The sequence below is a fragment of the Coloeus monedula genome (genome assembly GCF_965178545.1).
Source record: "Coloeus monedula genome assembly, chromosome: 1".
In the NCBI taxonomy this organism is placed as follows: domain Eukaryota; kingdom Metazoa; phylum Chordata; class Aves; order Passeriformes; family Corvidae; genus Coloeus; species Coloeus monedula.
In genome coordinates, this window is record NC_138781.1 from 9732656 (window position 1) to 9747417 (window position 14762).

Consider the following 14762-nt stretch of genomic DNA (forward strand, 5'->3'; position numbering starts at 1 on the left):
ATAAGGGCCCTTTGCATTAAAGATAAAAGCCTGTATCTTAAAAGATAGAAAAAAACCCCACAGGAACAAATACTTAATTGGATCTATAACGGCAATTCATTCAGCAGTGAAGATGCAGGCACCAAATTTACACCAAAGACAGTTGCTACCTACTAATCTAACATCCTCAAAGGAAAACATAAACCAGGAAACTTAGGACTTACCCTAGGAAAGGTATTTTGCCACCTTCCCTAAAATATTACCTCCTTAGTTAATGCAACTTTGAGGACAACTTCATATATTTCACACCCCATACTGCAAAGCATATTATTGCATGACATTTTTATGCCCAGAATACTCAGTGTCTAAATATTAGGACTTCATTTTTAGCTCTTACTGTTGAAATACTATATTAACAAAAAAACAAAAACAAAAACAAAAAACCCCTACTGATTTATGCTGAGCAAAGATCTTGGTTTGAGGGGCTACCATTGAGCACTAAGATGCGAATTCAAGAAAACATCTTCTGTGTAAACAAGTAGCTGGTGCAGAACCTCAAATGCCTTCCAAAATACCACACCTGCATCATAGTTGCATTCTTTCTATTGTCTCTATGAGTTATATCTATGATATTATATCTATTATATGTTTGCTAATAATTTTTTCAGTACCTGCTTTTCACATCTCTCTTCTGATTTTTATCTTCACACTTTTATTATTTGCTTTTTTCAAGGCTTTTGTAAATGTTGCTGCTACTTCCTATTTCCAGTTCTCTAGGTTAATTCCTGCAAGTATAGTCAATTTGCATTTCATTCACCTCCTTCAAATTACTAATGAATATGTCAAACAAGAACTGCTTTTCTATTATACTAGTCATCTTCTAATTGTTTCTCACTACTTGAAATACTATCTTTTGTTAATTTTAATTTTTCTGTTTTGACCCATTTTCACTCCACATGGCAATGCCTGGGTTGAATGACAGTTTAAAGTGGCTGTTTTAGCAGTAATACATGTGTGTTCCCAAGCTGTCAGAAGACACAGATGTTTTAGAATTTATCTTCTGAAAATTTGGGAAAACAACATATTCTCTCAATTTTCTCTATTACCTATTTTCAACTACAGTAATGGTTGGGCTTTTAAATACAGAAAGAAATGCCAAAACCTGCCTGCCTTAGTTGGAATGCCAGTGCATCTCTGCAAGCCAGACAGAACAGATCTGCTACAGCTATTCCACACATACTAAAATCCAGGGAAAAAACCCAACTGGCCAAGTATCTTTGTTCATGAGAGGACTTAATCTGTTCTGGGTAACAAGAGTTTTACTGACGCTATGAGCTCCTGCTTGTAAACAAAGTCTTGCTCTGTTAGCCTCAGCAGGAAAATAGACAGAAAATATGAAAAATGTGGTGGTAAAAACCCTTCCCTCAACTACAAGAGAGTATCTGAAAAGTGAACAAATTCAATTTTCCATGCATAGTGCATTTAGGATACCTTGACAGCTTTCTGAACCGTTTACAACTGCGAACACAACTTCAAGTCAGTATAAATTTGCAATAACTTCAATGACCTAAATTAATTCTATTTTGCTTATAACTTTACTTATATCATCAATCAAATGGTGCATGTGCTATTAACGTATTAAAACAGATCATATTATTATTAGGTTTTGAGATAACTTCTTTTGAAATATTATTTTGAAATAACTGAAACATCTAGAAATAACACAATGCAAAACATACGATGGCCCATCTGAGTAGCATGGCAATATGAGATATACAGATGCATTACCACAATTACCAACTGTTTATAGCCTTGAGTTTCAAACAGTTACTGAGTTCTATATTTCTGATTTTATCTCATTAGACAACTGCAATCTGAGCATATTGCAACCAATGCTAGGAAAAATTACTACAGATTTTTATTAAATCTGATTTTTATTTAATCTGAGTAAATGGGATTTATTTAGAAGCAGAGTATGTCTAGATAGCTATACTGAACACCATCATCTAAATGTATACAAAAAGTATTTATCCTACCTTATATTCATCTTCATAGTCATTGTATCCACAAGTACTTAAGATGTCAGGAAAGATATCCGACCATCCATTACTTGTACAATTTTTGCTAATATTTCCTGTAAAACAAAATTAGAGATTTTAAATCAGAACAATTCAAAACTCTTCTCATCAATGACTCCTTAGACAACCTAAATTTGTCATTAGCTAGTCACAACCTAGCTCTTTTTCCTTTATTTCCTAGGACTCAACCCAGCCATTTCCTTTCATGTGCTCTTCATTCATGTTACTTTGGCTTTTACTCTTGCTTGGAGTCGTCTTTGCACTACAGAAAAACAAAAGTAAACCCGAACTGTGATGGCAGACTTCTCCCTTGGTATAACAGCTATTTCTGTCACATCTGCAAAAACCTAAACTGTTCTTCTGTTTTATTTAAAATACTCAGAAGGGAGTCTTTCCGTTCACTCTGCAAAGGGGCTATTTGTAGGTAAAGCAATTTGAAAGAAAAGTCATTTCAGTGAGAATTGTTCTAACCTCCTATTTAATCTTTCGGAGAAGCCAATACCAAGTTATCTACTGAAGAGTTATAAAAGCTCTTAGACATTGAGGTGATGACTTACTGCTACAACAAATGTTGGTACGTTTGGTAATGAAGTTTAAAGGCCAAATTATGTGATAGGTTGAAGAACAAGGAATAAAAATGGGTGCTGAATTGCACTCTTTGAACCAATACTGAAACAAGATAGTCCAAGGAGTGCACAGGACATGTGGAAGTACGGCTGGAAAGGAATTTCAAACATCTATTAACTTCAGAAAATTTCTGTTTGGAACTGAGAGAAGAAGTTGACTCTTTTCAGAGACAAAGTCACACAGATGAGATGCGGGCAACCCATGATTCTACTTCTTAATCTCATTAAAATGAATTAATTTTCATGCAATATGGAACAGCTTTAATAGGGGAGAACAGAAAAGCTGGGTTTCAGACTAAAATACAGTAATCACATTTATTATAACTAACTCTTACAATGTTAATACATAGCCAACTTCCCTCACATTTCTAAAAGCAATTTGTATATCCATGATACTTGAAATCTATAACAATATACTGCTTTGGTCTGGAGTTCACCACTGGTCTTTAAGATTTGACTTAAAGATGCCTGTTTTCCACCACAGAAAAATAAATCTATGTGTCATAGATCAGTGTTGGTCAAGAATAACCAAACTTGTTTATGTACACTCCAAACTAAAGCTTTTGTGATTTTTACTTTGTTGATTGGTTACTGGAATTTCTTCTTTGTATAAAGTCTTCAGTGGAAAGTTGTAAATATCCAACAAATGGTTCACCAGCCAACAACCAAAGGCCTTGACCTAAACCCACAGTCTCCTCCAACAACGGGACCACTTTTCCCATTTGGCATAGAAATTACATTTTTAAAAGAAAATGTAACCTATTTATACACTGTGAAGAGTCTTCACTTTAAAAGCACATCAAGATTCTTAGACTAGGAAGAGCAGAGGAATGTGTTAACAGAACCACAAACTGCGTCAAAGCCAGCTTTGCAAGAAAAAGACTCCATGTACCCAAGATGCTGAAGTATTTTCTACTCCAAATATTGCAATACTGTCTAACCTGAAGAGAGTAGGGCAATGTTCTATGGAAGGCAACATTTATTTCTACACCATCTTTTCATGCAGTTAAATATTTCAGATGGCAACCTGATTTAAAACCTATAACTTGACACAGACCCATACATTTGAATAAAAACTTTACAGAATAACTTTCTGAGACTCATAAACTTGTAAAATACAGGAAAAAAATATGACTGCTTTCACAGTAAAAATTCTTTCAATCAAAAGTTACCAATATTCAATATAGAATTAATAATGTGGTATGCTTAAACTATAACATAGACCACCACTGATGAAATTTAGAGCCAGCTCTCCAAAAGTTCTAAAGATGAGAAGACAACTACTTTTTTAAATTCTCAAATTAAAATGGGAAATCCTTTAAGTAATTGATGGCATTTAAAAGCCTACTAGTGGTTTGGAATTTTTGTATAAAAATAAGGTATTCTAGATCGTCTTGTAGTAGAATTTTAACTCCTCTTAAACACTAAAAACTAAAACATACGTCCCATGAATCTGGCTAAATAAAAAGAGTTAAATTTATTGTTTAAAGATATTTTCATAATTTTCCACTATAAGAATGAAGTTAATTTGTAATGTGCTGTGTATGAATTAAATAAATTACATATTCCTGAGCATAACCAACTTATAAAGGTGCTAAGATTCAATCAACCATGCAAAATGTTCGTTGTCTTCCTTCTCTGAAATTATAGAAAGACAAGATTTAAAAAACACTCTTAATTGAACAGGAACCTCTAAAAATCAACCCTGTTAGTTCCGCAAGCAGGAAGTAAACAGATAGCTATGAAAAAGACCTAGATCTGGGAAAATCATAGCAAACTATAAAAAGGAAGTAATCTTTCAGTCTTGCTGACACCATGGTGAAGTGAGATAGTGTTGCAATGCACTGTGAAGGTTTCAGACTTAAATTTTTATTGCAGTTGTTTCATAGTAAAATTAAAATGCTGTAATATAATCAACAGTTGTGAAATAAACTCCAGAGTGTGCATGCTCTAGCTTTTGGCAAATAGACAGAAAAATAATGATTTAATTCCGATTTTGAATTTTTGATATTTATTAGTTTGCCGTGTCTCATGACAACACTTTATTATCTTCATTTGAGTAATTTGAAAACTTCCATAGATTTCACAAGATTTAGTGATGATTACCCATACTTTCCCTTTTAAAAATTGTTTAGTTTATCCATGATAAACTAATCAAGATCACCAGTTCCAGGAATGAAAACCTTTGCTCATCTGTAGATTGTTTTAGTTATCTGTTTTTTACTAGAACAAGACTTACTCAACAGTTTTGAGTCTAAAGGTATTTTAGTCATAACCCAAATTAGCCTCTAAGCCAAAAGTAATATCTTTAAAGCTGTCCACAGAGACACAAAACCCCTCCCTCCAAAAAAGAAATAATTACATAACTGTGATAAGTTTTTCATCTTTCACCAGCTCTTCATGACAATGGTTTCCCACTTGAGCAATGAGGATAAGATTTTTTCCTGCAGCATTTTGAGATACATGTGAAATACTCTGTGTACATCATCTATTTTCAAAACCCCACTTTCATGCCACAGGGAAAAATATGATGTATTGACAAGATGATGCAGAATATGGTAGACTTAAACCAGTTAATTGTTTCAGCAGTCTGAGACACTGATGAGCTCTTTTCAAGTTCTATTAAAAAGCAGCATAAAAGGTTTCATAACAACTACCTTAAATTGCAATAGCAGTAATTTTTAGGTATTATCTGTTAATGTGGGCTCTTTATTCTCACAAAGGCAAGGCAAAGCTCCCCTCCTGAGGCACAGAAGGAACAACCTACATGTGACCTGCTGGCAGCTGTTAGAGATGTCAGTCAGGCACAGCTGCCTTAGCAATTAACAGAACAGGTCAAAAAAGAGCAAGCAGTGTCTGCAGCTTTGGTGAGTGTCACTGTATCAGAAAATATATTTAGTATCTAACTTAACACCAAACAAAACACAAACATGATAATTTTGTCTTTTCGTGGTGTATCCTGAACAGCTCTGACAAGAATTTTAACTCTATAAAGAAAATAAAACCCCCAAATAAACCATTTTTAGCATATTATGTTACAGAACACCAGAGAGAAGCCAGTAAAAATACAGCTTAAAATAAAATACCTGGTTTGCCAGAAAAAAGGCTAAATACTTTTGGACAAGGGACAGTGACAGTCTCTCCAATCTTCGCAGGATGCCAACAGGTGATGTTATCCCAAACTCCAGCACATCCTGAAACAAACCAGTGTTAACATACTTGAAAGCTGGGTTTACCTTATAAAGACCTGGTAAAAGCTTTGGATGAGGGGTTAAAAAAACATTAGACTCCTTCAAGAAAGCTGCAAAGATTATACATTCTTGAAAACTTTAAAGGAATCATAAGAGTCTGCTGATTGACCAGCCAATTTTTAGGTCCGCTAATACATTGTTTGCAAAATGTCTCATGAAAACAATGTCATTGTGATGTGAGGATGCTAAGAAAAAGTAAAAAATAATAAAAAATAACTCCTGAGCATTGATATGGATTATTAAGAATTGCAAAATTTTGAGAATTTCTTAATCACAATTAAAATGGAATTTTCTATCAAGCAGATTGAAATCACAAATAAATATCTAAGTAGTTCATTGGACTCAGCACCACATATGATAGGAATGCATCATGACTGGAGAATGTTTGGAACAATAGGCGTGGACTTACAGAATAATCTCTCAAACTAAGTAACAGACATTTGAACACGGAATGCTTCTATGTATTGGTTTCAGGAAGGGAAGGGGGCCTTCGAATTTCATAGACATGGTTTATAGTGGCAGTAACTGCTTGTTACAAGTAGGGAGTAACTTGCTACAGCTTTGCCCATGTTGATATCTCTATTAATGTGGCTCAAAGGCTGTATCTTGTGAATGAGTGTAAATCTTCCTGTAGCTGCTATAGGCACTTGGCTCAACCATGCCCGGTTTAAAGGTGTCTATTTATAATGCCTATCTTCTATGCTAAGCAAAGAGTTCTGAAAGTTTCTCAATATAAGCCTTGTGAGGACAAAGAAATAAGGAAATGTTACTCGTACTATCTCAGTTCAAGTTATTAAAAAAAAAAACCATGTGCAAAATTCTGGGCATTTATGTCTTCAGATAAGGCAATTAACAATTTAAATTTGTAATTAATGCTAAAGAGAAAAACCAAACCGTTATCCCACTGGTATTATCTCCATAAGATTATTAGCAGTATAAGGGACAGTTTGTTCCTTTCAGAAGAGAACATAAAACTTGGATTAGGAACTGCTCACAGCCATATTATTCTTCAGAATATTTATAGCATTAGCAATTCATTATTAATTTATTCTGTGCTAGTGAGGTCATGCCCAAAATCAAGCCACATGAGTTAAATGAAACTTGAAAAGGAATATTTAGAAGTTCCATATTTGTATAAAAACTTTTTAGTGCAATTAAACTTGGACAGCTTGTGTTGACTTAAAATGTGCAGCATCCTGCTCTCAAAGTTTAAGTTACTTTCAAAGCACACGTAAACTAGGAAACCAAAGAATGTGTTACAGGACCAGCATCTGGATTTGTCCCAAGGCTATGTCCTAGCTGCAGCATGAAGAAAAGCCAGTGGCACAGTGTTCCCATGGGCCTTGCTTTCCTTTGGAAACATCCATCCAAGTGTGATAGCTGGGAGGGAGCCTCGGTGTGGTACCAAGAACAAGGTTTGGAGATGATGAGAGAAGGATTGTGGGGGAAATTCTGCATTTGATCACCAATTCCACAGAGTTCTCTTTATACAGTTTCCCAAGGAAGTGCAATTCTCCAGAGGATTTGCATATGGGGATTGGGTCTTTCTTCACTCCTCTTAGGACTGTACAGTTCTAAATGCAGCATCTGTTCTATATTCAGAAAGATGATGCCAAAAATAAGGGATTACTAAAGGGAACACTTCACAAAGTTTATCTCTGTGCATAGATAACATAATGCCTTATCCTCCACTGCCCTGTAAGCTGCATCAGCCTCTTGGCATTACTGACAGTATCCCTGAGAGATCTCTGATGGTGGCTTGGCCATCTGTATACAGTTTCTGAGGTTTACATCTCAGCAGGTCACCTTCATAGCCTTTGAAGTCAATGGAATTTCAACATGCCTAGGTGCTTCCTGAGCTGCAGTTCTGAGTCAAAATCAAGTCCAAATCTCTATGATGCAACACCAGGGCTTACACAAAGTAAAAGAATGTTTACCTGAACCAGTTCAGGTCATGCTTCCTCCCCAATTGATTTTAAGCCAAAAACAACATCAACAACATGACACACAAGTAATCAGAAAGACAAAGAAGCTATTTTCTTCATCTGCCGGCACTCAGAACTACAGTGACAAAATGAAACTCTTTTGGCTTTGATTGATGGACTGCCTGAGCCAGCATAAACAAGCCCTGGAGTACACAAGAATAATTATCATCTTGTGAGACTTCAGACGTTTTTATTTCAACCCCATTTCCACTAACAGTGAGAGCTGAGATGAGTCATGAAAGTGTTCATGCACACCCATGGAAGCTGATGACTTTCTCAAATTTTCCCTTTTGTTTAATCCACTCTCTGTAAAATGGTGGGTTTGTTACAGTAATCTGCAAACAGCCCAGAGGCCTTTATAAATTTTTCCTATGCTGCTGTATATGGACTGAGCTAAGGTTTTGCCAAACAGGCAGCTGAACAATGTGGACTTTAGGGCTCCATTGCTACGTTTTCCACAAAAAAAAAGACTAAATACTCTTATTCAAGCCTCAATTAAATGGAATATTATGTAGAAAAGTTGAGGTTCAAGTCCTATTCCTACCAAAATTAATCAACACGATTTGTATCAAATCTCAAAGCCAGCTTTCTGGAAGGAACTCAGTATACAAGTTTTTGATGCTCAAAACACTCACAAGCCACTAATGGTTTCTGGGGAATATGGTTTTTTCCCTATTTTTTCCTCAGTATTTTAGGACTTTGCAGGCATCTATGGCCCATGAGAGAATGATACTGTTTCAGACGCCTTAAATCAAATGGATGAAATAACACCAAAGACGTATTTCCTACATCTAGACTACATTCAAATGCGTCAAAAATCATATGAGTGAAACTCAAGTGACTGTTGTCAGAATTCCAAGAATATTAACCCTCAATTTATGTATATCTACAGGCTTATTGATTATGATACAGGACATCTGAGAACACTGCTGAAATGTCCTGGAGGCATTTAGAGTTATTGAATGCCCACAGTGGGCATCTGAAAACTGGTCAGGTCTGAATGCCAAAATGGTGTTACTTGTGTAATTACTGATAGAATTACAACTATTAAACAACAATGCACCTTCTGGGCTTTCAAATCACACTCATTGCCCCCTTCCTCCAATTACTACAGATTTTTAACAATATTGCAGTATTATATCTTCTTCTTCTCTTAAAAAAACCTATCCTTACGCAGAGGTGGGATAAAATTAATGAGTCCACTCTTACTACACTTGCATCAATTTGTCTCTTCCATTCCAAAAATGTATCTCTTTTGTAGAGCACAAGTGCAATTCAGCAAAATTAAAACTAGCAACTAATTCCCTACTGATTTTGGAAATTAAAGATGTGGCACAGCTGGGGATCTTGGTAAGTTTCACAAGTCTCCAGATACTGCTCTTCACCCACCATCGTATCCTTTTACAATGACATATGCAACGACATATGTCAGAATGTGATGGAGAATGATGCACTTCATCCTAAAACACATGAAATTTGGCCAGATTCATTGCCCCAAACAATTGCCTGTTTCTTTCCAGTGACCCCAAAGCTTTAAATACCACACTGTTTGGAAGTGAAGGTGTGGTAAACACTATGCTAAATGTTTCTCTTTCTCTACATAGAGTATCTAGCTTGATCAAACTTAATATTCTCTCTACTCACTCTCTACAGCTCTTTGTCCATCTATTAATTAATCCAGTGTTAAGATTTCTGGACTGTCATTCATAAAATCATTATCTAAAGTCTCATTTTCTGGAAATTTTACCCATCTCTCACATACATAGGCCTGTTTCCTACTGTCTCTGAAGGATATTAATCAAGTAAAATACAAAATACTTATATTTTTTAGCTTTAAATGAGGTTTTAAGTTTTAGTTCTGGTAACAATTTTACCAGTAAAAAGATACTTTCTATAGAAAGTAACTCACTTCTTAAGCAAAACTGATATTGCTCCAATGTTTATTTCACATAATGTCTGTAATTTTCTTTATTTATAGTATTTTTTAAATAGTCTAAGTACCCAGATGTACTTTAATGTACATCTTTTTTCTTTTATGCTCATTATTGGATTTAGTCTCTATGTTTGCACTGTGCTTCAATAAATTCTCAAGCATTGAGTGGTTTTGTCCTTTCACTTTGATATGTACATATAAAGCCAGTCCAGCTTAGATCTGTGTTAGCTCCTCAACTTTTTCTGCATGTCTACTATTATATTCTTTACCTTTTTCTTTACCGATTGGGCTGGTTCTGTTTGGGATAGAGTTAATTTTCTTCACAGTTGCTAATAAGGGGCTGTGTTTTGGATTTGTGCTGAACAGTGGGTTTTTGCTTTCCCTATTAAACTGTCCTTATCTCAACCCAAGAGTTTTCCAGCTTTTACTTTCCCAATTCTCTCCGTGATCCTGCTGGTGTGGGAGCGAGGGAGTGTCTGTGCAGGGCTGGGTTGATCTCTGGGGTTAAGCCATTAACAACTGTTAATAAAACTAGCAAAGGCAAAAAGGAAAAAGGTTCTTCATCCCTTTTTCTGTGGTGTCTAAAAGAACACTCCTGCACCCTGCAGTGAACGTTTTCAATCTCTTCATTTGCACCATTTATTTCTCTGATGTGTCATTCACAGCATATCCAAGGAAACAACCAAACTTCCCAGAAAACCCTTGCTCAGTGACTCGCTCAAAAGTCTCTCTTCTACTGATCCCCTCTCCTGTTCCTCCAGATGATACTGCAGATACTATTGTTAGCTAGTTTCAATGAGATCACTTACTTTATTTGACTGTTTGGTCTTTAATGCTTGTCATGCATTTGCAGATAGTTCATAGTGAAAGGAAACATAACAGACTATAAACCACATTTTGTTTCTCATTTTCTTCAGCTTACATAAGTACTGCCACCACATTCATCATCCTGCTTTTTGGGATCCAGTCTTTGAGCAACAAGTTCACTTACCTATGTGTGTTTCTTCTACATCAGATTTAACTAGTTTAAACAGAATGATGAAACCAATAGAGTTTATCTCAGTGAAACACTGGGGCTTGTGCTGGAAAATTTTGTTTATAGACACATTTTATAAATCTATAACCACTAGGTGGCACTTTGTATTTGGACTTAAAAATTGTCACTTCCAAGAGACGTTTAGCATTTTTAAAAACTGTCTAGGCATGCATAAAACATGAAAAAACAACTGACTGCTTTGAAAATGAGTAAGAAAGTTGACAGCTAGATTAGGGTGAGAAACGTTTTGATTTTTGTACTTGGCAGAGCAGGAGCCATCTCACCTCTTATGGGCAATGATTTCTAGACTGCAGGTCTGTGTGCCACAGAATGGAACTTAGGTCGCATGGGAATTATGAACATGTATATGGACTGACATTCCTTCTGCATTTGCACACAAGTGATAAAAAAGAAATGAAAAGGAGGTGCTACAGAAGTAGCAAGCTAGCAAATTGGGAGCAAAGCAGAACTGCTTAGAGTGGGAATAGGAATGAGACAGTTCCAAAAAAAGCTGTTGCTCCACACTGCCTCACTGAAGTTATTTGCCACGTGCTTTTGTCAGGGCCCTGAGCGCTCAAACAGGCTGGACCTTCAGCCCAGGGCTGGACCTTCAGCCATGCTGGGGCTGAACCTGCCTTCATCCTCCTCAGAGCCGTGCCTGCCTCTTCCCAGCCCTCCGCTGTGGCCCTGCCCAGCCATCCCAGGTCTCTGCCCGACCCTGGTGCCCTGTGCCAGGCTGGGTGCTGACCCACCTTGCAGGCTGATGTCCTTGTCACAGGGAGGTGACAGCTGCCCGGGGCTGGGGCTGCCCTGACTTGGGGGGAAGGACCCTGCCAGACCCTGCCTGCCCAAAGCCCCTCTGTGTGAAGCTGCCCACCTGCAGCTGTGTGAGGATGAAAGCACTGGCTACAGTGTGGTCCAGAAGCAGCTCCAATTACTCACAAATACTGAGGAAGTGCTGATATAAAAAACATCATTTCTGGTCAACGAACACTACTTGTAGACAGCAAACAGAAATTTGAAATTCTACAGTATACATCAGATTTAACTAGTTTAAACAGAATGATGAAACCAATAAAGTTTATCTCATACTTAACTAAAATGTTTGAAGTTCATAGGTTCTTCAAAAGCCAGTTCAACTACCAGGAATGGCAAAAATGCTGTTTCTGAGATTTCTAAGGGATTTCTGCATTTTCACTAAATGAAACACTTCTGAAGAAATGTCTTATTTCCCTTTTGAAGAACAGTTTCCCTTTAGAGAATCAAAAATCTATTGGCCAGTATTACATTTAATGTCATTTATATATTTATAGGGTTCTGTAGGGAAATACAGAAGTTGCCAGCTAAAACTTTGAAAAAAAAAAAAAACTCCTAAAAAGAAAACAAATTTTCAACCAAATTTTCTAAGAAAATCCTGCTTTCCAATTACTCAAAATGTCCTTCAGAGACAAGAGCATTTACTTTTGTATGACTGGACAGCATGCTAATCTTACCATAAGAACATTATTTTCTATTCTTATGCAAATATATTAATGTATGTATAGTCAAAGCTGTAAGAGGTACCTTCATCTTTATGTTGCCCCAATTCTGGCATGCTGTACCTTGTTCAAAAATACCATTAAATATCCATCTCCTGTTCATATAAACTCCATCACAAAATATTAGAAGTCTCTATTAAGAAGTAGGACCATATATTTCTGCTAGTATGTATTATGTCTAACCTATGTGCTATGTGTTGTATTAGCTGAAGCTCTTTCAGTGTTTTGGTATTCAAAATTTCTTCCTTGTGGTATTTGAACTTTGGATGTCATGGAGAATACACTGCCATGGCCACTTCTGTCTTTATCAGGACTCAAGGGCAAAACTATGCTGGGCAGTATTTCCTTCAGAGTCTTCTGGAAAACACAATAAATTCACTTATGGCTGTGCATTTTCCTTCTTCACGGCTACAAATGCCATATATTAATGTCTACTGCTGAATTGCTGTTCACATTTTGGGTAGAGCAGAAATGTCATGTCTTCAGAATCATTGTGGACACCTGCTGCTTCTGTTCTTTCCAAAAGGGTTTGTTATTGTCACTCTTAGTAAACTTTATTATATGAGATTTTTGAATGATCAGGAAATTTTCTTGGTCTTTGCTATTTTATTTACTAATAGTTATTTTTCAGTAGGCAACTCCTTTCATTCAAGGCTCTTTCTCACCTTTCTCACCCAGCCTCCTCAAAATACAAAGCTCTGCCTCCCTTCTGCCCTCAAATATTTAAGTACAACTTCCACAAAGCCCAGACATTGTCAATACTGTAAGGATGATCAGTTTTATGTGGTGTCATTAATGATGACACTTCAATCTGTGAAAGCCGAAACAGACAAATATCCAAAGCAGCCCCTTTGGCTTCCTTCATAAAAAGTGTGTGAACTAAAAAGTAGCAACATGTCTGCACTACAGCTGGAAAAGCAGCAGCATAGGGATTCAAGAAAGCTAAAGTTGTTCTTCCAAGAGTTACTAGTGTTGCACGAAAGAAGTGATCCCACCATCTCATTTAATTCTACTTTCAGCACCACTGCAGTCTGAACTACTGACTCATTTTACAGAAAAAGTAGCTTCAAAACTAAACAAAACCTGACACAAGACCTTGATGAGATAGGGAGCATTAAGAAAGGGGGAAACTTGAGGAGATTCCTTTACATGCAGCAAAGGAAAGCCTCATCTGGCTTTGTGTCAGTCTTCTATTGACTAATGTGGATGATAGAGTGATCACCAGGTTTGCCTAGTTATACAGAGAGGTGTGTGGGGGGGGTGTAAATGCAAAATAGGCACATTTCTTACCAGATGAACAACCTTAACAGGTAAGTTAGTCAGATAAATTAACTTCTGGACAACCTGCCACAGGTCCAACATTTGAATATTCATCCCACTGTTCTGAACATCTCTTGTTTCATCCACAAGATCATGAGCTCAGCGCTGGAATCACTGAAGGAAATTCTATTGACAGTGCAATTCAGGAGAATGGATTATACAGCAATATTGGTCCCTCTTGCTTTAAACTTATGAATAACTAAGAGCATCATTTTGGTAGTCTTGTCTCTTTCAATTTCCTATTGCTAGCTGCATTATGAAGCTTCTCTTTGAGAGGTTTATGAAATTCTTTCCAAAGCCATTTTTCTTTTCATCTACATCCTTTCCTCAAAGTTAAGATGCCATATCTAAAATTAAAAATGTTGTCTGACATATGGGTCTCGCAAAAAAACATATTTGGAAAGCAAGATCTGAAAAGACACATTTAACTGTGTAGCCACTGAGTCCAAGATGAATCAAAACCCCTAAAGTTCGATTTTTATAATGAAATCTTTTTAGAACTTCTTGTTGTAGAACCCTGTTAAAAACTCTGCTGAGTGAGTTTTAACATTTTTGACCATAAGATTTCATTTTTCACTTAAAGTTGAAGAGAAATGAGCCAGTTTCTTTATAAAGAGAAATTCTAAATATGGAATAAAGGAAGACATTTGCAGCAGGAAAATTTTTATGTATTTTCAATCAGACAAGCCATGGGTAAGATCAAAAAAAAAAGTTTTTTCCATATAAACTTCAAAATCTGTAGCTACTATCAGCTAGTTAGAATGCAATTCATCTGCCCTTCGAAAATAAAATGTGCACCAAGAAAAACCAACCTCTCCTAGGCTGCCAGCTAAGGTGCATCCATACTTCAGGGGCCAAATTATAGGAGGAAAGATGAAAACAAATGTGGATAGAAGCTAATGCAGTCTTCATAAAATAAACAACCAGATGTTCTAAAGAGCACTACAGAGAGGAAAGCACTGCCACAGGTCTTTGGAGAGTGACTTCTTCCCTAAATGGAGTGCAGTGCTGTCCAC

The 14762-nt window shown here is 36.5% G+C and overlaps 1 protein-coding gene across 1 annotated transcript in view; it reads right to left on the reverse strand.

Annotated features, from left to right (window-relative positions):
* The window catches only part of VIPR2 (vasoactive intestinal peptide receptor 2), a gene marked incomplete at both ends in the record, with an annotated part of 45728 nt that overhangs the window by 25175 nt on the left and 5791 nt on the right, over positions 1-14762 (reverse strand). Inside the window, 2 exons of the mRNA XM_082278566.1 lie at positions 2016-2113; positions 5770-5877. Coding sequence (XP_082134692.1) covers positions 2016-2113; positions 5770-5877 — 206 coding nt within the window. The remainder of the gene's footprint in view (positions 1-2015; positions 2114-5769; positions 5878-14762) is intronic.